This window comes from Cryptotermes secundus, unplaced genomic scaffold, assembly GCF_002891405.2.
Source record: "Cryptotermes secundus unplaced genomic scaffold, Csec_1.0 scaffold472, whole genome shotgun sequence".
Lineage (NCBI taxonomy): Eukaryota > Metazoa > Arthropoda > Insecta > Blattodea > Kalotermitidae > Cryptotermes > Cryptotermes secundus.
The window spans coordinates 34797-59499 of record NW_019721011.1 but is presented as its reverse complement, the minus strand read 5'-3'; the positions used below and the strand labels follow the sequence as shown (position 1 = coordinate 59499).

Sequence of the window (24703 nt, the reverse complement as noted above, 5' to 3'; positions counted from 1 at the left end):
ACAGCCAACAGATATAGAAATCGTCCAGTAGTATAAACTCATCTTGCTTATAAATCAAGCAGTTGTCAATATGTTTGTAATATAAATCAAATTAAAAAGTTAAATATATAAATTACCCTTTGCGTAATGTTGCCATTGTCATCTATTAAAATATTCCTCCAATGTATAAAAGGAGTTCACAAATAAAAACTCTTTTAAACTGGCTTTAAACTTATTTGCATTATTTGAGATTATTTTGATTGTATTTGGAAGTCCATTATAAATCCTTGCAGCCATGTGATAAACCCCATTCCTGTATTTCGCCAAATTGACCTGGTACATATGTATATTCATATTTTGTCTAGTATCTTTTCCATAGCAATCCTTATTTATATTGAATATTTCTTTATTATTTATTACAAACATAATTAATGAGTACATGTACTGTGATCTTAGGGGCAGTATGTTCATATCCCTAAAATGTTCTCTACATGACTCTCTAAGATCACAGCCTTTGATCAATCTTATGGCTCTCTTTTGCAATTTGAAAACCCTTTCGGCATGCGACGAGTTTCCCCAGAATATCAGGCCATACGTCATAACCGAATGGAAATATGAGTAGTAGATACTTTTTAATATTTTCATAGATACTACTGGTTTTATATTTCTGATCATGTAGCAGGCTGTAGTCAATTTCTTTGTTACCTCATCAATATGTCTTTCCCAGGTCATGGCGTTTTCAATGGTCAGTCCAAGAAATTTAGTATGATTTGTGTTTGTAATAATTGTTACTAAATCTCCTATATCCCTTTGTACCTGGTTTTTTGCAGTAAAGTTTATATAATATGTTTTCATTGTATTTAAAGACATTAAGTTTTTTTTGAACCAGTCATCTAGTAAACTGTATACTTCGTTTATTGTATTTCTAAACATAATTGGATTTGCATGTGAGATTAACACACTGGCATCATCTGCAAATAAAATAGGTGTACTTTTTGCCTCCAATATCTTGGGCAAATCATTTATATATATTATAAACAGAAGAGGTCCCAGTATTGACCCCTGTGGAACACCATTAGTTACTTTAGCCCATCCTGAATATACTTTTTTATTGTTAGTTCCATTATAAATGGTAGTTCTCTGAAATCTATCCTGTAGGTACGATTTGTATAGGTTGTATTGTTTATCCTTTATTCCATAATACTTTAATTTATTAAGTAATACTGTATGACTAACACAGTCAAAAGCCTTTTCCAGGTCACAAAATATCCCACTGACTAGCATTTTATTATTTAGTGAATTTAATATTCCAGAAATAAGTCTAAAAATAGCATTTTCAGTCCCCCGTTTTTCTCTAAATCCAAACTGATGGTTACTTAATATGCTGTTGTCATTTAAATGTTTTAATAAACTACTATACATTACCTTCTCAAATATTTTACTTATAGATGTCAAGATGGAAATAGGTCTGTAGTTAGATACCCTGTTTTTATCACCTTTTTTATATACTGGCAACATTGTAGCATATTTTAATCTGTCAGGAAATACTCCTTCAAACAATATCCTGTTACATAAGTAACTTAAAGGAACACTAATAAAGGTTTTACAAGCTTTCAGTATATTGTTTGAAATTTCATCATATCCTTGAGCTTGGCTTGCTTTGAGGGACCCTATTACCTTTTCTATTTCTTTATAAGTAGTTTTTTTGATTTGTATATTTGGGAATGGACTTTCGAAAGCCATTGACATATAAGTCATATAGTTATTAGATTTTGTTTTGGGATTTATACAATTATTCTTAATGTATTTGTGAATGGTATCCGCTACTCCACTAAAATACTTGTTGAAATCTTCAACTACAGTGTTCAAATTCATGCCATTTTTGCCTTCCTTGTTTAGTATTTGAATATTTTATTTCTTAACTTGCTTATGCAGTTCGCTATTAATTACATTCCAGGTAGCTCTAATTTTATTTTTTGATTTACTAATTTGCTTCTCATAGTTCATCTTTTTGGCTTGATTTATCACTTTGGTTAATATTTTACAGTAGTTCTTATAATATATACTTATTATAGGACTTTTTTTTTTTTTGACTTCCGCATACAAAGCTCTTTTCTTCCTACAAGAAACAATAATACCAGTAGTAATCCATGAGCTTTGTTTACACTTTTTACTTTGAGTAATTGGAAATGATGCATAAAAATGTCTTAAAAATATATTTAGGAAATGATTAAAACTAATATTAATATCACTATTGTTAAAAACCGATTCCCAATTCTCATAACTTAGTTTCATTCTAAAATCTGCCATGGTATAATCATTTACATTTCTTATTAAATATACATCATTCTTAGTAATACTGAGTGTTGGTAAATGTACAATTAATAATTGAGCTTCATGGTCAGATAGTCCATTAGACTCTGGAAGAATTTCATAATCAGAAAACTGCTGCTCATCGATGAATATGTTATCAATAATTGTAGATGTATTTGGTCCAATCCTTGTGGGAAATGTAATAATACTTTTCAAATTGTAAGAACTTAAAATATCTTCTAGTTTAACTTTCCTAAGGCAATTTTCCATATAATTCACATTATGTCACCACAAATAATGACTTTTGCCTTCTTTTTGTACAATTTATGTAAGATTGATTCTAATTTTCCCAAAAATATTTCGTAATTACTGTTGGGCGATCTATATACAGTTAAAATATATATTTTAAAACTATTAGTATTTACACAAACAGCACAGGCCTCAATATTATCATCACTACAATAGTTATCAATATTAACAGTTTCAGTTTTTAAACTATTATGCACATATATACATGATCCACCTTTCTTAAAGTGCTTTCTGCTATAATATGCTCCAAGGGTATAATTGTCCAGATTGAGGTGAACTGTCTCATCACTTTCAAGATGGTGCTCTGTATGGTACAACTGAAGTTTTCACATGAGAAAACAGTGGTCACACTTGAGGCTATTCAAAAATACATCCACATGTATGCGTCAGTACTGTCAACTTACGCTATTTACATGGCCTTTAAATGAGTCAATTTTTAGACAATAAGTATTCATCAACAGAGTAGAATGAGTATGTGTTTAAGTTTCATTTTACTGCTATTTTAACCTTTAATGTCAGAAGTGCACCGATCGGTACATTGTTGAGTATGGTCGTCGTAGCCAGAGTACCCCAATTTGTGCATTTGGGCATTTAAATGCCACTAGTAGAAGTGCATGCACAATTCTACATATTTATTTTTAAATCTATTAAAATTCAATGTTCATACTTTTTTGTTGTTATCTGCTTGCTGTATATACAGGCTTCAACCCCCCCACCCCCACCCCGGTTCATGTAACTGAATCTTGCTTTTGTATGGTACTCCTTGAAGCATCTGAAAATGCACAGTCCTATGTCACATATCTTGCACTTCAGATGCCTTTCAGGTTCATTATCTCTGAATGATATTTCATTGCCATTTTATGATGAAATGAAATTACAATATTTGAATTCCCCTTGAACTCACAGAAAATTGAATGCACTCTCTATCTCATCGATGATGCAAGCGTTTAGTTGTGACCATAGAAAGGGCAATAGGCTCATGCAGCTGCAGTGGAAGGGCTTGACACTGAAGTAAGGAATAAAGAATATTCCGTCTAGCTTTTATTGAAAGGTGGTACTCTCACTTTAAGACTTCAGTATCTGAAGAGTGTAGCAAAGATGTGAAACTTACCAGCAGAGAATCAAATGATTTTGTTGCTTCCAAATGTTTTATGGCACCATAGAGAGCGAAGATATTTAAAGTGTTACAAGCAGGAATGATTTTATAATGCAGAACTATTCTGTGAAGAAGTGGGAAACAGTTTTTACAGTATGCATCAAAATTACAAGAAAAAATTAAGAATACAGTGTAACTTTATTTTCTAAACATTTCCAATTCTTATGTTATAATGTGCGACACTATGAACTTTACCAATAAAAACATAGTTAATTCCATTCATTTATCATAAAAATTGTATTAGATACAACATTTTTAAATACAGTATAAGTGCCCTAGCAGGAAATGACATTGAAACACAGAGAAAGAACGGGCATTTAAATAAACTCCAGCCAGCTCAAGCTACCACCACTTCGAAAGTCAGGAGTTTAAAGGTCAAATTTTGATTTTTCATTCATAAGATGTTTGAGATCAGATGGCAGATTATTGAAATGTTTGATTCCAGCATAATATACATTTTTTCTGAAAGTATGAAAGGTTAACAATTGGTTTAAGGAGATAAGGCTTGCGTCAACCCTGTATACATCTACATTGGTCTAAAAATATTCTTTGTTATATGTAATGAAGTTTATTAATGAAAATCTATATTCACATGGAAGTGTTTTGCTGTCAGATGAATTAAATCAGAAAGTGATACCAAATATAATAAAGAGTGAAAGTGAACAAAATAGTGGCTATGAAGACGACTACCAGAAAAAAAAAAAGAACGGGGATATACCATTAGGCTGTTCGGCATGAACAACCTTTAGAAGGGAGCAGTGTGATGTGGGTGGTGCAACAGGAAGTAGGGGTTACGTGAACTCTGCGGTCTCGCGAGTGACATCGCATGCCCACGCTCCTTCCATCGTTATGCAACGCTCAGTAAACACCCCCTCCCCATGGTGACGTAACAGCACTTCCCACAGTGACGTAACAGGGGACACCACGGTTACTACACAGCCATAAACAACTCTCGGCAGCATTCCCCAGCAACGCCTGTAAACACGGCGTTTACGCAACAGTGAAGCGATATGGGTTTTCCGCTGTCCGACTGAGGGCTTATAAGGGAGACTGGGATGCGTAAGGAGAGAGTTAAAATGTAGCAGCCACCGAAGACATTTGAAGACTAGCAGTCGCCAAGTTCAGTTGAAGTGAGTGAATTGTGAACGTGAAGAAGTCTAGCAGCCGTGGAAGAAGAAGAACCAAATGCATGATAAGAAGAGTTTATATGTGATAATCAGTGATAGTTGGTGATAACTGAGAAGGTATTGGGAGTGTGTAATTCAGTGACACTTCTATAGCTCCCGCATTATAAATACTTGAAGACTGCTGAAGAGATTAATTGTGTGGGGTTTTTAAATTGTCTAAACCTGCAACAGTGTTATAAGTATTTGTAGTTATGACTTATAGGTTGTTAAATAAACCAGTTAACAATCTGAACTGCATCTTCAGTAGCAAAACACGTTACAGTATATTGGTTTGAGAGTGTCAGTGTTGCTGACATGCAACATAGATCTAACTTCATAATATGCTTCACTTAGCTTTGGAACCAACTGCTCAATATGTTTTTTCCAGTTTAAATGATTGTCAATTTGTAAGCCAAGAATTTTGTGTTTACTGCCTCTTTTACATATTTATCATTATGTCCAATATTTAGTGGATATTGTGGCGAGTTTTTTGTTATATATTTTATTGCCTTTGTTTTATCTATATTCAAGGATGGCTTATTTGCAGAAAACTACCTACTCATTTGACAGAGAATTTTGTATGCAGAAATTGCCTAAATTTTTACTAGAAATTATGACACTAGTGTCATCAGCAAATAGTATAGGTATTGATGAGGTGTTTAGTGTAGGAGTGAGTTCATTTATATAGATTATGAAAAGAAAAGGCCCTAAAATTGATCCCTGGGGAACTCAATGTAATCATTTCAGACATTTGAGAAAAATTGTAAGATATCGTGGTGCATTTTATATGACTTTTTTAAGACTAGATCCAGGTAATCCCTAATTCTGAAATATTATTTACTCACAAAAGTGCTACTGCTATCAGAACATTAGGCCTGCAACAGAATTGTGTAATTGTTCATAACTTGGTCTCTATGAGAGAATATGAAAGTTTTCTGGAAAGAAGATAACTTGGCCTTAATTTCAACTCACTTGTCTCCTAGACAAAGATTGAAATTTCACTGTTTGCACATATATAATATAAACAAATGCTATATAATTTGATGACTGTGATCTAAATGTTACTTATCTTACATTTAGCAGTTAAATAATATATGCTTTCCATTATCACAGATTGTGACAACAAATGAACTGATATAGAAATATGTCATAAACTACAAATTATGTAATTATCCTGTTTTATTTGTCTCTTTTTTATTGATTGTCTCTTTTATATGCATTTTAATTTGACGCACTTGATTAATGGAATGAGTAATGAATGAACGTCTTAATGGAAATTTTATTTTATTTTAGTCCATGATAAATCTTGATAAATTTCTTGATCATTGTTTAATGTGTATTATAAGTATTATAAGTTTACCTCATTTAATTGCAATATTACTGTATTATTGTATAGATACTATGTATTCTAACTTGACTTGTTCCATATCCTATGGTGTCTCACCTGTACTGGATTTACGGAATGTAAATAAATTCAATTCAATTCAATTCAGTTATTTCAAGCTCTCTTACAGATGATGCCAAGTTTTTCTGTACTCACGTTTCAGGAGTTTTCTTGTTATAATGAGCATGACAATGTTTGTCTGGGTCACGTATTCACCCACCAGACATTTGATGCTGCTAATTCAACAGTTCTGGGGTTGGCGTACATTGCTTCATCTCTGCCTTACTCCCATGGAGGAATCTGCTCTTTAAGTTAATTTCGTTTTATTTATTTACAGAACAGCACTTTGCTTGAAGTAACCATACTGTTGTGAATGACTATTAACAAGATGGAGTAATGTACAGTAAAAGCAATTTTAGCAAGTTTGGACTATAGCTAGAACTTCTTTTATTAGAGCTTTTTAAAATGCTATGAAATTAATATATTTCGTATGGGACAGTTTTGTTGCACTGGTGAGTTAATTAACTTGTTTTAGTGAGTTGTTTTAGATGCTAGCCAGAGTAAAATTCGTAAGTTGAATGGTTTAGCTCTTTCAACATTATTTGATGACTCCAGAAGGGAACAAAACTTATGCAATGCTTACAGTGCAGGATAAGAATCCATGCTTTTTGAAAGGTTTCTGAGTAACATGTTAGTAGGCCATTGTTATAAGTTTTATGTAGCGTATGTGCTCTCTGTAAGGGACACTTATTAGTGCAAGATGTGAGTCAGTGGGGATAGTAAGTGCTGAATTTACCTGAGGCAATTTTGTTGTCCATTATAAACTTTGTATTTGTTCTCTTTTATGCATGTGACCAATCTATACCCTTATGCCAGGAAGCATTGGAGCTGATACTGGAACTGGTAAACCATAAGTGCAGTTGTAGGATTTGAGGTTCTCACATTGGTGGTTATGAAGAGTTCTGTCTTCTGGGATGTAACACTGTATAATCTGTTGAATGTCGACCAACATTTTGGAGGAACATGTCTTCATCTTCCGGGTTTGCTTGGTGCCTGTTTCATGCTGGTTTCTTGCTTGGCTTATTCTTTGACTCTGAAGATGGAGGTGACATGTTCCACCAAAATGTCTGTTGACTTTGAGTGGACTACCTGGCATTATATCCGAGAAGATAGAACACTTCATAATTACAGTTGCTATAGCAAGCTTATTCTCATTACAACATGATGGAAAAGTTATGGCTGGTGATTGTTACTGCTAAATTCAACTTGCTTTGAACTGTACCAACAAGCATGTCATCCAGATACATCATAAATACAGCAAAGGCGGAAAGAATGATACAAGCTTAGAAATTATGGAATTATTGTATACAACTTTCTTATGGGGCTGACAGGTTTCTTGCTGTAAAATGCGCACAGACAAGTGCCTCTGATGCTAGACCCTTATTTATATATCAAGTGATGATTAGTTATAAAAAGCATTCAGTGTAGCAAGAATTATTATTTCTGTTATCTGAATTGCAGTACAGGCTCTTTTTTGTGATATGTGACTCAGCAAGTCACAGAGGCAGGCAGCATCATCAGGATAAAGACTTAAAGATGGGGCATACAAAAAAAGAATACCACACAGCTATATCATTACTTCTGATACTGCCAGTATTGTTTAGCAACACCATCATTCCCACTTTATTGCTTTCTAATGTTGGGAAACCAGATGACCCATTTCCACATGAATTTATGGCCGTCATTCTGCAAAGAAGCTTTATACAATATTTTAACTCAGTAAACACTTGTGTACTGAGAAATATTTCCCAGTCTCGCCTTGTGGTTGTTTTCTTGCTTATTTATAACCACTGTATTTGGTGCAGAGATGAGAATTTGACTACCCTCTTTGTCAAAGTTGTGTAGTCTGGTATATCATAACAAGCACTTTGGAAAAACCTGCCATGAGGATGTAGACAGTAGTTTCCTCTGAAATATTGGTAAGGTTCTTCCTCATAGTTACCATCATAAGAACCTTAAATCTCCCACGAGATAAGACGATGGTCATATATGTTTAATTTAAAGCCAAGGAATTATACGGGCATGGCCTAATTCAAGGTAGTATCTCAAAATCTGCTTCAAGTATTGAGGAAAAGCATGAATTTTGTGGGAACAGTGCCCAACCAAAATCCAAATAATGTACCTCCCAAATACAAGTGAGATGTGTTATTGCTTCGTCTAAACTGTTCAGTCTCTTATATATCTAAGGGTCTTATTACCGTATACTAGAAAGCAATCTCTTGAAGCTTCATTTTTGCTGTTACCACATATATTTGGTTGCCTTATTTTCCAAAGAGTATGTGAAATTAATGCAACAGCAGTATGATTGCTGTGTTAAGATAAAGGCTGTTCTTATCTTCTTGCAGTGTTATGAATGTGGTGGTGGGTGATTTCTACAGGTGATATAATAATCTTTCAACTGTTTGTGTGTATGGGATAGAGCTGATGTTTTACATTGCATCGTAAAGGAATACAGGGAACCCCCATTTAATGTTATTCCATTTAAGGTTCAATTTTAATGATAAAAAGTCAGTAATGTGTATGTTAATTTTCCTCCATTTAAGATTTTCTTCACTTTAAATGTTCAGATCCACTACTCTCCAAATAAACCCTAAATGGAGGTTCCACTGTATGTAGTATTGCAAAATATGCTGAATCAAAGCTGGACATCTTGGGCATGCATACTAATTACCAATCTTTGACTTACATTAACAGTGTTTCAGCAGTGTTTAGTGACATGAAGAAACTGGAGCTACATGTAGTTATGTGTATATGTAGTTGTATAGTTAGATATGGATATTAGTTATGATGTAGAAGGAGCTGGTATAGAAAGACAGAACACCCCAGTTTGTGTTTTTATTCAGAAAATAAATTAAATTTCCTATTCACCCAGTGGACATAGTTTCTTTTAAAAATTTAATTATTATTTCTTGTATTTAATTTTTTAAGTTCAGGAATGCGACATATAGGAGAAAGGCAATGAGGGGGCAATCTTAACTTCCCTCTTAATATCCAGATTCTGCTTTCTGTTGATATCCAGATCCTGATTTATATGTATTCAGATTCATAGTGGTTGGGGCCCATCTTTATGAGCTCACTTTGCCTATCTTAAATGCAAAGAAGAGAAATTTATAATCTCTCTCCTAAAAGAAGCAAAAGTAAAGGTATCCCTATAACAGGCATTGGAGGCCCATAGGGTTGTGAGACGTTGAAGTTTCCACATTTTCTAGACAATTGGCTCATAGATGGCGGTAAGGTTGTCAGCCCTACGCACTGGCCACCCTTTACTGCCAAGAATATTCCCAGAATATTCCTTGTACTCATTTCTGTTAGAGGCTGAGTCGACCCCAGGGCCATAGTGCTGCCGGAAGGATTAGATAAATTGAAAAAAATCAAATGACCTCATGGGATTTGAACCCACGACCTTCTGGCTTGTAGCATAATGCCTCAACCAACTATGCTACCGCGTTCCCCGTAATTTCTCTTCTAGATTCATTTATTGCATAAGATGTTATGTGTAAAATCTTAAGGTTTCGTGGTAAAGATGTGGCTAAATGTTATTGCTGTCCAGGACCCCATATTCTCAGTTAGCACTTTGAAGCGCAGGGGTCCTGTATGTGCCACCTGCTTTAATATTAAAAATAAAAAACTAATTTTTCTCACATTATTTATGTGCTTCATATGAGTCTAAGAATAAGCAGCAATTATTTCCATAAACAGAATGAAATTGTTGGTCTTTATAATAGAGATGCATTGTAATTTCTGTGACACAGGAACTGAATTCTTTAACAAACGTAAAGCTGTCACTGTAATAGGTCGTGGAGGCCCATAGGGCTGTGAGACATTGAGGCTTCAATATTTTCTAGATAGTCGCCTCACAGATGGTGGTGAGGTCTGCCCTACGTGCTGGCTGCCTTATACCCCCAGGAAGATTCCTGGTACCCATTTCTGTTAGAGACTGAGTTGACCTCAGGGCCATAGTGTTGTTGGACTGATTAAATCAACTGAAAAATCCTCTGACATCAAGAATCGAACACCCGACCTTTCGGCTTTGTAACATACTCATAGTGCCTCAACCAACTATGCTACCGCAAGCACCAAATACTTAAACATCATTTAGATAAACTTTGGACCTCGTAGGATTATATGAAGAAATCAGACTGGCATTTTCATACTATGATTGTGTTTCTAACTTTATAACACTAGCACAAAGAGGAATCTGTCCTCTGTCTTCTTTACCGATGATTGGTTATACGAGGGGAGTCAAAAAGTTCCTGGAATGTGGTATAGCACTCTAATGGTAGGACATATGGCAATGCTTACCTAATTGCCTTCAAAGTAGGACCTTTGCACACGCACACACTTGCTCTGTCGATCCTGCCATTGTTGGAAGCAGCAGTGGAGGGCTTCTTTTGGAATCTTCCAAAGCTCAGCCATCATATGCGATTTGATGTCCTCCATGGTTGCGGAATGTGTCCCCTTGAGGCCCATTTTCAGAGTAGGGTACAGCCAAAAGTCACTCTGAGCGAGATCCGGAGAGTATGGTGGTTGAGTGATGACAGGTATGTTTTTCTTGGTGAGGAATTGCTGCACTACAAGCGATGTGTGGCTTGATACGGTATCATGATGCAGAAACCACTGTCCCTGTTACTTTTCACACCGCTTCCTCCGAACCGCATCGCACAACCTCTGCAAAACTTGCACGTAGAAATGGCCAGTAACAGTACCAATTTCTTGCTCCAACTCGCAGTGGTCATTCTTCGATCACATCGAATCAGTTGTCACACTTTTCCAATCATTTCTTCGGTTCTGAATGTCGAAGGTCTCCCTCTGCGCTGGTCATCCTTTAACATCTCCTGCCCATTCTTAAACCGGGAAAACCAGTCATAAACTGCAGATTTCTTTAGTGCAGTATCACCGTAAACTTGCTGCAGGGCTGATAGCGTCTCTGTTGCAGATTTTCCCAATTTGCACATCAACTTGATGTTTGCACGCTGTTCGAACTGCGACATTGCACCGAATGACCAGCACTCACGTCTAATTCAAACGGAACAGTAACTGAACTGCACACTGAAACCTGTCCAGACCTGTTGCGCCTGCGAGCAGACATGCTGAGCTTCCCACCACAACAGTATGTGCGCTATCTTATCGCTCATTCTCCGTCTGCAGGGGAATTCCAGGAACATTTTGACTGCCCTACATATGTAACACTAACACAAAGAGGAATCTGTCCTCTATCTTCTCTACTGATGACTGGTTATATGTAACACTAACACAAAAAGTAAGTAAAGTAAAGCTATTCCTGTAACAGGCCATGAAGGCCCATAGGGTTGTGAGACGTTGAGGGTCCCACATTATCTAGACAATCGGCTCAAAGATGGCGGTAAGGTTGTCAGCCTTACATGCCGGCCGCAACTTACTCCCCAGGAAAATTATTCATTTAATTCCTGGTACTCATTTCTGTTAGCGGCTGAGTGAACCTCGGCCACAATGCGGCCGAAAAAATAAATGACCTCATCGGTATTTGAACCCGCAACCTTCCAACTTGTAGCATAGTGCCTTAACCACTACGCTACCACGTGCCCCCCAACGCTAACACAAGGAGGAATCTATCCTCTGTCTTCTTTACTGATGATTGGTTATATAGCAGTATTTATTAGCCATCATTTTAAGCAGTTCTTTCAGGATTATAACATAATGCATGCAGTTGGTGTATTAGTAGATTCTGAATTAAGATTTTATCAAATTACATTAGCACTTTAGATGCAGTAGAAATACTTTACTTTCAACAGGCTTTCTGACAATTTTTATGTTTATTTCTCAAATTAGGTTTTCACACAACAACTTTCACTTTAATTTCCCCTTGGATCTGTCAGACCCCAAGGGCCTTCTGATCATGGTTTAGAGCTAAGTGGAACTGGGATTCGTGAGATAGCCAGAGATTAGACACGCGTGCAAGACTTACAATTATATTAGTGCCTTAAACCTTAAGTGACACCAAAATTTTATTTGTGAATATAAAAAACGACAAAAAATTGATTTTTTTGTCTTCTGTAGTTAGTCATTGGCCCCTTCTGCACTTAATTTAAGGCCTCTCCAAAGTAATTATAAATTAACATTTTGTTTCTTTCTAAGATACAATTTAGTAATCTCCTAATATATACCTAGGTTTCCAAAAAAGTTTTCTGTTACACATTCTATCTCTGTCCATTTGTTGTAACCAACCTACCTGTGAAGTTGTGGAATGAAAACCCTGTTTAACATGGCTATTATTTTTTGGAAACTTATAATACTATAAGCTTATTTGTTGTAGCAGGCATAATTTCATTAATATCTCTTTTCAGTTTAAAATGGGGGAAGGTAATACAAATGGAAGAACAGATGGTCATTCTTTTCCATTAGAAGAAATGTAAATGTAACAATGCATGCAGTGGAGAAAAGAGAACTTTTACTGGGTTAACACATTGCGGACCGGTGGTTTAAACATTTAAATCACCCTGGGGACCAGCGTTTTTAAACCTACTACCCTAACTTGTGCACTGTTCACTTTAAAAATTAATATAAAATCTCCTAATTAATTTTATGAACTGAAATTTTTGGAGAACACTTACCAGAGCTCCTAGAAGTGCTTGCGCGTGTGATATCTCTGGAAACATTCCCCTTTGTGAAGAGGCATTACACAGAATTTGCACATTTAGGCAGTTGTACTCTTCTTCTTGTGCTCTGCCTCCACACGGCACTGCCTAGAAGGGTGTTTCTTCTTGCAATATTCACTCTTCACAATTTTCACGAGAATATGTTTCCGCATATCACCCGAGAGTCGGCCAGGCGGGTCTACTTGAGGCCTCCGGCGGGTGCGAACAGATGGCCCCGGCTGCACTACGTCTCTGTCTGACGCAGGTACTGCCGCCACTGTGACGTCAGTAGCCCAAGCTTTTGCCGGTTTCAACAGAAATGCTTTGTATTTCAAAATAGAATTTCTGTTCACCTTTTTGAAAACCATAAATGAATTGAAAATTGCACAGTTTATAAGCCACAGTGCAACTTTCTTCGTCCATTTTACTGTTTTCCTAGGAAGGGAATAATAGGCCAAGAACTGGTCGGCCCTATCAACTCCTTTCATGAACATATTATACTCGGAAATACAAAGAGGCTTCTTTACTTGCCCGTGTCATCTTTGAACATCGACCATGCTCGAATTGTGAATAGTGGAAACCATATTCACAATGCGAGTATCCCTCCAGGACTGAAGAAGAATGTCCCCCTTCCTCCTGAATGCGGTGTCGCCACGTTTCAGGCGTTTACATTCCTCTTTCAGATCTGGAGGGAGGCCTCTGTTCACCCTAATTGTACCACAAATACGTACTTTCCTTGAAAGTAGGTATTGCTGTCCCGACACTCACACTTTCAACGGAGCTCTCACTTTCACTTGACACATTTTGGGCAGCCCTGTGGCCCCCGTCACTGTCACTGTCACTGATAATGGCCTCGCTATCAGAAGACGAAGCAGTTGGCAAATCTGATAGCTCATCGGAGAACATATCTAATATTTCCTGTCCTCCGAGAGATCGCAACTGCTTTCGTCTCTGAGCCATGTTGAACTGGTAGCTGCGTGGTTGATACGTGCAAGCTTGGATTAGAACAAAGCCAATTTTGTTTAGGTTGTGACAGGAAACGACTCTGGTCGAGTTACTAGATAAGGCAGCAATTATTCCCGAGGTCATCTACGCAGTAGTTACGATTAAACGAAGCCACAGAGCAATATATAGCATTTTGCAACATAACGTGAACGTAGAGGGCCATATGGCCCGCCCGGTCCGCAACGCTTGGAAACGTAGAGGGCCATATGGCCCGTCCGGTCCGCAATGTGTTAATATACTAGCTACACATTTAATACATTGTGATCAAAGTAACATATTGTCATGTATTAGTGACTACATACAGCGTTTAGATCGATACTGAATTTATTTAATGTTCATGACTCTTTAAGTACAAATAATAATACTCTTTACTAATCTACACACTCCACAAATTACTATAGCACACATTAAATCCTTTCAATCTGTTATATCTTCAGTAGTCATTGTAAGGTAGCAGCTTCTAACACTCAAGCTTCCTCTACTCCTGTGCTCACATCTAACCACCAACTGCAAGTGCCAACTCATGACTCATTTGGTTGTCCCATTGGTCATCATTATATAGTCTTGACATGGACCACATAGAAAATGCTGCTTCCATCACTGCTTCTATTGTTGCATGTGTGTTCATTTCCATGGAAACATGTTTACCTAGCTTTTTGCCTAACAGTGGACGTCTTCCCTGGCTCCAGTAGTCCAGTTTTCTGGCATCATATTAGTATGTTGAAAATGTTCTGTGTCCTGATTTTCTGTGGATTGGGTTATAAACTAGTGGTTGTGGTGCTGGGGATGTGTGCTTGCTCTCTAGGTATTCAGTCGAGAGTACAGCCACAAGGACTTCTGCCTAGCACACCTGTTCACTGATCTCAAGTTTGAGGGTGGGATACTGGGACTGGCATATGTTGGATCTCCCCGGCGCAACTCTGTTGGTGGCATCTGCACACCAGGTTAGCCAGACATGTGGTGGGCCTCAGTCTCTGTCATGTGCTTAGGAAGATTTCAGAACTAGAATCCGTAGACTAGTTATGCATGGACATTCCTGAAGCTAATACTTTCATAGCATCATCACAGCACTGTAGATGTAGCTACTGTGTACACAGTAGAGACTTCATGATGTATATGCTTTCACTTCTGTGAAACACTCAGCTGTTCATTGTTTTCGGTACTGGTAGAGAAAGAAAATACTAAAGTTATAAAACCCATACTGACCCTCTTGTGGCTGTGATGCAGAACCAATTTATGAAGGTTTAATGCTGGTGATATCAGAGCCTGCCATTTCACACAGTCCCAAGCCAATTCCATCTGCTTCTCTTCTTGACAGCCTACAGGTATTTCCCTTTTAAGATCCAACATAATGTTATCCCCTCATCCCTCTGTCATTCTTTCTAGTAGATATTTCCCTAGAAAAACTTATGTATGCATTTATCTCCCTCATCCTAGCAGCATGTGGGGCCATCTCAGCTTCATAGATTTCAGTATCCTAAGAATCACATTGTTCATTGTTGTATAAAATCAAAAATCACTCAATCCTTTTTAAGGCTCTTAGTCTTATTAATTAGAATACTGCATTTCATTGCATTAATCATGCATTTCTTAATCTTGTGAATGGGCTTGGACATGTGAGTTACACAAAGATTTATGAAATAATGTCATAGAAAATATAAGTAATTGACTTATCCATGAAAGTGAAATATTTTCTCAAGAATTCTGAATAGTACCTGCACTAGATTAATTGATAATTATATATATAATATATAGCGTGTGATACAGTGATACCTTGCTCCCCTACTGTAAACGTGTAGACCACTGAAGACAGAGTGAACTGATTTGCGCATAGGGTTATAANATTTTCTCAAGAATTCTGAATAGTACCTGCACTAGATTAATTGATAATAAAAAAGAAGCTTTCTTATAAGATTTAAAGCCCTTTATATATGAATTCAATCTTCATGATGTTGCAATCACATTTCCTCGTGGCAGTGTTCACCATCTAATTTTTGAATTCACATGGCTGGAAGAAGGTATCAAACCTTGTTAAATAATACTGTCTTCATGTTTGCTTTGAATTGCAAACCTTGTTAAATAATACTGTCTTCATGTTTGCTTTGAATTTTATATTTGCAGCTGTTCCCTTGAGACTTTGGTGACAAAATGTTTTGATGTAATTTTTTCATATTTATGATTGGAATATATGACAATTTATTTTGTTTCTAAGGATGCAATATAAATGAGGTTTTGGAATGCACATTGGCATGAATTATGAAATTAAATGCAGTATTATTCATCAACTGGGGATGGTAGTGTACCGTTGATGCAAGAGATGGGCACCATTTTTTTTTTTAATTTATTCCAGTAGGTCATATAAAGTGGAGTACAGTCTGTTATTTATGCTTTTAAAATATAAGTGTTGTGTGCTCATTGATAACCAGCTTATTAATTTACTGACTTATGATTTACCTGTCACATTTCCAGAAATACTGTTTGAAAATGGCCATGAACATTTGTCAGTTCAAACCCAGATTGGAACACATTGTATGTGCAATCTTGCATTGAACTTCTGATATGCTCATATTCAGTTTCAGTCAGCATGTTTGTAAATGTGACAGTTAAATCATGAGTCAGTAAGTTAATAAGCTTGTTATCAATTAATCTACAAAAAGAATTGTTTAGAAAATAAGGCTATAAGTAGAGGGTGTTTCATAAGTCAAAGTGTTCTTGATGCATGTTGTTCATTGTTCTGTAGATCTGAGAACCCAGACTTTTCTCATTAATTAATTAATTAGTTTACAAGGTGAATTATTGAACCCTTGCATGATATATTAAGCCTAAATGGGATAAGTATGAGTTTTGGATTGTAAGGTAGCTGTGGACTGCAGGTATTTATCTCAGAAGTTGTATGATGTTGCAGAGTACTTCAAGAATGGATACACGTTGTATCTGAACTCAGGCCTGAGCTCAAGTCGGAACCACTATGGACAGAGAGTTATAACAAGAGAGGCCGATCTTGTTACTGCCCATGAGTTTGGTCACAATTGGGGTTCTGAACATGATCCTGATATTCCAGAATGTAGCCCCAGTGCAAGTCAAGGGGGCTCCTATCTCATGTACACATACAGTGTTAGTGGGTATGATATCAATAATAAGGTGAGCTGAGTTTATGTGTGAACTAGAATTTACTTAGTGTTACAGATTGACTTCTTGAACTAAACATATTATGTCTCAGGTTAGCATGAACTCCAGCAAGTTGCTTTGGAATCTGTAGCATATGTGTTTGCTACATTCCTTGTACAAAGTGCAGAGAATGAAAAGGTAATTGTGAAGTCATTTTCATCAAAGTCATCATATTTGATCTATGAAACCGTTCGGCTGATTTTGATGAAATTTTACATTGTGGGGCAGGGGATACATTAAAAATTGTCTAATGAATTTAATTTTATATCCAATAAGTCTGCTATAAACCCAGTGTTATATAAAGTTAACATCAAAATTTGTTCTTTTTGGCTTTATTCCTTCGTGGGTTTCTATCTTCATTTTCCAGAGTAATCTCTTCTTCCACTCTCCATATTTAAAACCCTGATCTGTATTGGACTGTATTGTACCTAATTAGTGTTTTGTGCTTATGTGTAGGTCTCTGCCTGCCTAGTAGTGGCCACTGAAACACAGTATCTTTTCTCCTTACTTAATTCAATATGACCATACCATTTTAGCAATCTGTTTTCTACTTTTGTTATTACTGATGAAGGAACGTCCATTTCTTTGCATAATTTCATTTCTCATTCTGTTTCTTCTTGTCACCTGAGGAAATATTCCTACATAAATTTTTTTTTTATTGCTATTCGGGTGGGACTAAGTCCCTTGTACTGCGGCCACTTCTGGCCTATTGTACCAGCCCTAGGTGATAGGTGAGGGTGATTGTGGCGCAATTGGTGGAATGAAGATTGGCAGTGGAAACCGAAGTTCTCGGAGAAAACCTTCCCCAGCCCCACTTTGTCCACCACAAATCCCACTTGACCAGACCCAGGATTGAACCTGGGCTGCCGCGATGGGAAGCCAGTGACTAACCACTTGAGCTATGGTGCCACCTACGTAAGTAACTTAAGCCAGACTTCTTGTATTTTAGGTTCTCAAAAGTGAGGCTGTGACTGTGAAGGATTCAATATTCTGGGTTGTAACACCATGTAATTTGGAAACCATCCAACATTTTTAGGAACATACTGCCCCCATTTTCAGGGTTTAAGGTTAAGTCAAGGAAAAAACCAGCAGAATCACATGTTACAACCCAGGGGACTGCACACTTCAATGAAATTTATACTGTTAAAAATGGCTGCATGCATAAAGAGTTTGTACATAACATAAGGTTTAAATATCACTAAGATCTAGAACTGAAACTTGAAAATTGTATGCATTGTGCTATCAGTAGTGTAATTATCATCATTTTACTTATATATTTGATTTTATGTTCATTTATTACTGATACAGATTTATTGTTACAGACACCAGTAGATTTTTGTCTGTATTAAGTGAACATTGAGGACAATGACATATGAAAAATTAAAAGAATGTATCTAAAAATTATGCTGAACAGATTTGTCTAATTGCAAATATGTCGTCTTCATTTCGACACATCTCTCGTGAAAGACTGTGACTGACAAGAATTATGGTGATGTGACAAAGGAATGAATATGGCCCCATAAAAATTTTTGCCTAAGAATGTAGTAAATTTTGTGTGATTCAGGTTAGTGAACTTGACATTTTTCCTCCAGCGCTTTTCACCATGCAGTTTGCGATCAATTCGCAAAGTACTGCAGGCCAAATCGGGGCGCTGTTTCTCTGAACCAGAAGAATCCTTCTGTGGCAACCTGCGTGTGGAAGGTGATGAGGAGTGTGATGCAGGATTACTGGGTACAGAAGACAATGATGCCTGCTGTGATAAGAACTGCAAGCTGCGTCGCAACCAGGGAGCTGTGTGCAGTGACAAGAATTCCCCATGCTGCCAGAACTGTCAGTTTATGCCAGGGCAGATGAAATGTCGTGACGCACAGCCAGCGACTTGTGAACAGGAATCACGCTGTACAGGAGCTTCTTCAGAGTGTCCACGTAGTTTAGCAATGACAGATGGAACACCCTGCCTGGAGAGAGGACAGTGTCGTAGGGGGAAGTGTATGCCATACTGTGAGACCCAGGGTCTTCAAAGCTGCATGTGTGACATCAGTAAGTACACAGTATCATGGTCCCTTTATTATACTCTCCATTTGAAGTTTTAACTTGTAGAATGGCAAGGCATTCTTACCAGTTTTGGTGGGAAACCATCTTAGAAAATATCTGCTGAGAAGTAGATGGGAAACTAATGTTAAGAATGATTTTATGGAAGCAGATGGTGGTGGGAGGTATATGGAACTGGCTTAGTATCATGTTCAGTTTAAGTCATTTAGCATTAGTGGTGTTGAAACTTTGGGTCTGTGACAAAATATATGAAGAATGACTAGAATGACATATGTACTTATTTAATTGTCCCTGTTAAGGTTCGGCCACACAGAGTGCTATGTACATGACACACGCTATGTACGGCTATGTTCGCTATACGAACAGAAAAATATCTCCCTTTATTGCCAATGTGACTGGCCACACAGACTTCCATACGCTACGTACGCTATGTTCCCTATGTTAGCTGCGTCATTGAGTGTACACAGCGCACGTAGCAAACATAGCGTAGCGCTCTGTGTGGCCAAACCTTTAGTGAGGTCATTGAAACAATGAAGTAGATTATGCTAGCTCATTCACAGTCCAGTCTGCATTGAGACTGCTTTACTGTTGAAAGTAATAAATATTGTGGCATATAGACCTATTGCTAAGCAGTGACTCTGTAAACAGCGGCCATTGCTAGGTACTATGAAACAGTAGAAGAACGGTGTTTTCTATGTGGTCCATGCCACAACCATTGCCTCTACAACAATAGAGGCCCTGTGTTTTCTGCATGGTCCATGCCAAGGAGTTGAAGACAGTTGACATTACAGTTCAGTTGGAAGTTCAGTTGTGGAATGTTAACCAGTGGACATTAATAAAGTGAGCGCGGGAAGCTGAAGACTCTCCACTATTAGAAGGCATTGTTAGGGAATGGCTGTTGAAGACACAGCAGACTGGAGAAAGGCTTAGTGGGTGCTGTCGTGATTTGTAAAGGGTGGAGATTAGCAATAGCACTGTAATTACGTGTAGTTTTGAGTGCCGTATACAAGTGGTCAATAAATCCATTCGTCAGTCCATAGTTCAAAAGCCTCAAATCTTACATAGTCCATACCCATCTATAGTCACACCCCAAAATCGTGTAACAGTCTGGTGTCAGAAATTGTTGGATTGGAAACTGCATTAGAACTTGACAACTAGTTGTTGGACTTTGTGAATTGTGGACTGTCAGATTTGAACCCAGAAGATAGATAATTGTGGCGGATTTTGAACGTCTTGTTAGCCATCATTGAAAAGTATGTGGCCAAGATGGGTGTCTGGCTAGGAGAAATGAGGGCCTGGTGTAATGAGACAACGGCCTGCTAACAAGCGACAGAGGCCTGTCTGGAGAGTAAAGAGCGAACCTAACTGGAGATACAGTCTGAGGCAGAGCATGAGAAGGTTCCAAAAGAAGAGGCTGCAGTGGAAACTTGCAGAGCACTGAAGAAGTGGCATAGGGAAGGGCGTCTAACCATAAGGCACTATGGTCAGCCAAAGAAACAGACCCAGGGCTATGGTGGATCCTGGAAGAAATTGGCTGTTGCCTGCAGAGGAATAACCCACCGTTCCATTCCTGCACTGTTGACCTGACCCTCCCCTCTTTACCTTTTCTCCTGCCAAGGGGGAGACGCCACTTCCGTCTCCAAGTTCTAGCTGTTGCGTTCTTAATACCTCCCGAGATATTAAGGGATGTCTAAGCAGTATTTACAGTGGCCCTCTAAAACTTCCAAGTAACAAAATTTAATAGGACAAATACAATAGAATACAGTACAATACATTGGACTGTCCAGATCAACTATTGCGACCTTGAAACACTCACGTCGCGCAATATTTGTGAAGACACCCACTTAGGGGGTCGGAGCTAGAGCACTCCAGTTTAGCTACTACTCCTCTCTAGCAAACAAGTAATAGAATACAAGAAAATACAGACCCAATATTGCGACCTTGAAACGGTCACGTCGCGTAATATTAGTGAACACACCCACTTAGGGGGTCGGAGCTAGAGCACTCCAGTTTAGCTACTCCTCCTCTCTAGCAAACAAATAATAGAATACAATATAATACAAGAAAATACAGACCCAATATTGTGACCTTGCAACAGTCACGTCGCGTAATATTAGTGAACACACCCACTTAGGGGGTCGGAGCTAGAGCACTCCAGTTTAGCTACTCCTCCTCTCTAGCAAACAAATAATAGAATACAATATAATACAAGAAAATACAGACCCAATATTGTGACCTTGCAACAGTCACGTCGCGTAATATTAGTGAACACACCCACTTAGGGGGTTGGAGCTAGAGCACTCCAGTTTAGCTACTACTCCTCTCTAGCAAACAAATAATAGAATACAATATAATACAAGAAAAATACAGATCCAATATTGCCAAGCAAAAATGTAAATATAGCCCCCAGAAAACGCCAATATGGCATTCCTCGTCCCGAACCTTCACGGAAACACTCCAAAACCGAATTTTGACTGGCCACGCCCAAAAGGAATTTTTTTTGTTACCTGCCTTCCCCAACTTCTCGTCCTAGAGTTCCTCTCTCTCTACCTTACTTGTCTCCAAAAAAACAAAAAAAAAAACAACCATTGGAGGGGAGGGGGGATCACGTGATAGGCCAGGATGGAAGAACTTTCTAGACATAAGAAGAAAAGGGGGGGGGTAGGAAGAGAAACCGCTGAATGGAGCCTAAGTAGAACGCATGGCTCAGGATCTCCCCCTTCACAGTAGAACACTCTGTTCTAGGGCATAGCTCGAATTTTCTCCAACACCGTCACACGCCGGATACATCTCATATCATCACTCGCCGCTCCGCGGTTCGTAGTGATACACACCGCTGCCGAAATCACTAAGTTCGCTGTCCACTGTGCAGTGACAGTCCCCAATGCAGACATACTCTGGCGCTGCTCGGCAAGCCAGTGTAAACATCACATACAACAGTCCATTGCCACGGTCGCCCTCGCTACGTCCATACATCACTCCCGGGTTCCACACAGCCCATAGGGAGTTCCAGGGTCACTACCCCCACCTTCCGCACCGCAGTCTCATAGCGATACACACGGCAGCCGAAATCACTAAGTTCGCTGTCCACCGTGCATTGACAGTCCCCAATGCAGACGTACCCTGGCGCTGCTCGGCAACCAGAGTAAACTACTCCCAGCACCATCGGAAATAGGGCCCATCCAGAGCACTGGCCGGGAGCAGGCAAGCTAAAGAGAAACATCGCAGCTGGGCGGCATATGCCGTTCGACGCTGATGAGCCCTTTAAAAGGCGGGGGGGTCCCGCACTTCCCGAAGACACGGCTACGAGAAGGATAAAGGTTAAGGAGGACAGGGCCAAGCCTCCAGCTTGAACATACACCATAATCAACACATATGTATAATATATAATTGACATGTACACCCCGAATACATAACGATTCCACATACCAAGCAGGATATAACTACCCCGCCAAAATATATAGCTTGAGTTGAGATACGTTGGCTTTTCTTATGATAACCCCAGTTTCAGGGTTGGCCAGAAGAACCGTCACCGGCGATACAAACTTAGTAATGATGAGAGGTACCAACCATGTGAGATTGAGCTTGTCGGAGCTCTGGCATGACTTAGAACTCAGCGGATGCAATTGAACTAAAACCGAGTCCCCCACGCGAAACTCTCCCGGCCTTCTCCCTGCATTGTACCTGGCTGACACCCTAGCCCGAGCTTTCCTCAAATTAGCGAGGGCAGCCTCCCAGTATTCGCTCATAATCTTGGGGTCCCGCTGGAGCTCCAGCTCACGAAATTCCCATTTAAGGCCCAGGGGATGGTTCATCTCCCTCCCCAAAAATAGGGAAGCCGGAGTCGCTCCCGTCGACTCGTGCCACGCAGTGTTAAAGGCAATGGCCAACGAAGGCAGATTTTCGTCCCGAGTGTGTTGATGGTGGTGATAAATGATCAGGGCAGCCTTCAAATTCCGATTAAACCGCTCAACCTGGGAAGCTTAAGGGTAATAAGGTGAAGTCATGATGTGGCGAATGCCCCAAGAGAAGCACAGAGTGTAGAACTGCCGCGACTTGAAGACCGCAGCATTGTCGGAAACGATAGCCTGGGGGACGCCGAAAGTGGGGAAGAATTTCTCCACGAGGCAGTTTTCCACTACTTTGGACGAAATTTTCCTCACTGGATACATAGACACAAACTGTGAAAACCCATCTAACACCACCAATATGGCTACGTTCCCCCTCCGACTCCTGACAGTCGGCCCAAGAAAATCAATAAATATCCATTCTAGGGGCCTCGTCACAATTTCGCTGCTATGGAAACCCACCCTAGAATCTTGGGCTTGGCCCTCTGACAGTCCTGACAGACCCTGACGAACTTGCAGATTTGCGACTTCATATTCGGCCAGTAAAAGACCTTTGCGATTCGGATAAGTGTTTTGTTTACCCCCAAATGCGCACTCAGCGTAGACCCGTGGAAATACTCAAGTACCATGGGCCTTAGTGCCTCTGGAAGGACGTAGCGCTTAGCGCTGGACCGAGAAGGATGATACACAAGAGCCCCGTTAAGCAACTTGAATTGCTTAGCCACAGAGTCGTTCCGGGCAACTTTCGTATATATGTCCTTACAAAAAGAGTCCTTCTTTTGATATTCGCGGACTGATCGGAACGCCTTGGGCAGGTATTGTAAGACCAAACCCGTAAAAGTGGGGTCACTCGGGAGGTCTTCGTACTGTCGGGTAAGGCAGTCGGCCACAACATTAGATTTACCACTGACGTGATAGACTTGGAATTTGAACGGTGCAAGACGCAAAACCCACCGCCCTATACGGCCCAATTCTTTAGCGTGCCATAGCAGCCAGGCTAGAGCTTGGTTGTCCGTTTGTAGACAAAACTCTTTGTGTTCCAAGTATGTCCGGTATTTTTCGCATCCCCAGACCACCGCGAGGCACTCCTTCTCATGGGTGGAGTATCTCCTCTCGGCCGGGGAAAGCAAACGGCTACCGTAGGCGATCGGAGCTAATTCTTCCCCTAGCCTTTGATTTAGGACCGCAGAGACTGCGACGTCACTGGCGTCGCAGACGAGCGTAAATTCACAAGAGAAATCCGGAATCTGTAATACTGGGGGTGTCGACAAGGCTTCCTTAACTCTTTGACTGGTGCGGGCGTGTTTTAACGCCCGGACGATGCCAGCCGTTCCCTGGCGTTGGCATGTTTTAACGCTTTGTCAATCTCGTCCCTTCTTTGCTCTCTTGGCACTCATCAACCAAAGACATATATATGATAGTTTTTGTGCATGTTTGTAAAGAACCCTTGTAAACTTTGTGGGGGTCTATATTACTGTCAGAACCCTCTGAGAAGGTAAAGGTCAGAAAATATTTCACATTCATTCAGTTTCACCATAGCTTCTTGCAGCAAGTGTCTTCGTGTTCCTACAGACCAGCTGGAAAATGTTGTGAACGAGATTTTTTCTGATGATGATAGTGGCGATGAAATAATGATTCCTGAATTGGAT

At 39.1% G+C, this 24703-nt stretch overlaps 1 protein-coding gene and 1 long non-coding RNA gene across 2 annotated transcripts in view; one reads left to right on the top strand and one right to left on the bottom strand.

Annotated features, from left to right (window-relative positions):
• LOC111875197 (ADAM 17-like protease) overlaps positions 1 to 24703 on the top strand; it is a 64725-nt gene that overhangs the window by 29407 nt on the left and 10615 nt on the right. The window contains exons 8-10 of the mRNA XM_023871262.2: positions 14792 to 14930; positions 16892 to 17127; positions 18747 to 19194. Coding sequence (XP_023727030.1) covers positions 14792 to 14930; positions 16892 to 17127; positions 18747 to 19194 — 823 coding nt within the window. The remainder of the gene's footprint in view (positions 1 to 14791; positions 14931 to 16891; positions 17128 to 18746; positions 19195 to 24703) is intronic.
• Positions 14942 to 16885, bottom strand: LOC111875208. The gene is made up of 3 exons (XR_002844689.1): positions 16058 to 16885; positions 15856 to 16013; positions 14942 to 15701 (listed from the first exon to the last, which is right to left on the bottom strand). It is a non-coding gene; the product is annotated as an uncharacterized LOC111875208 (long non-coding RNA).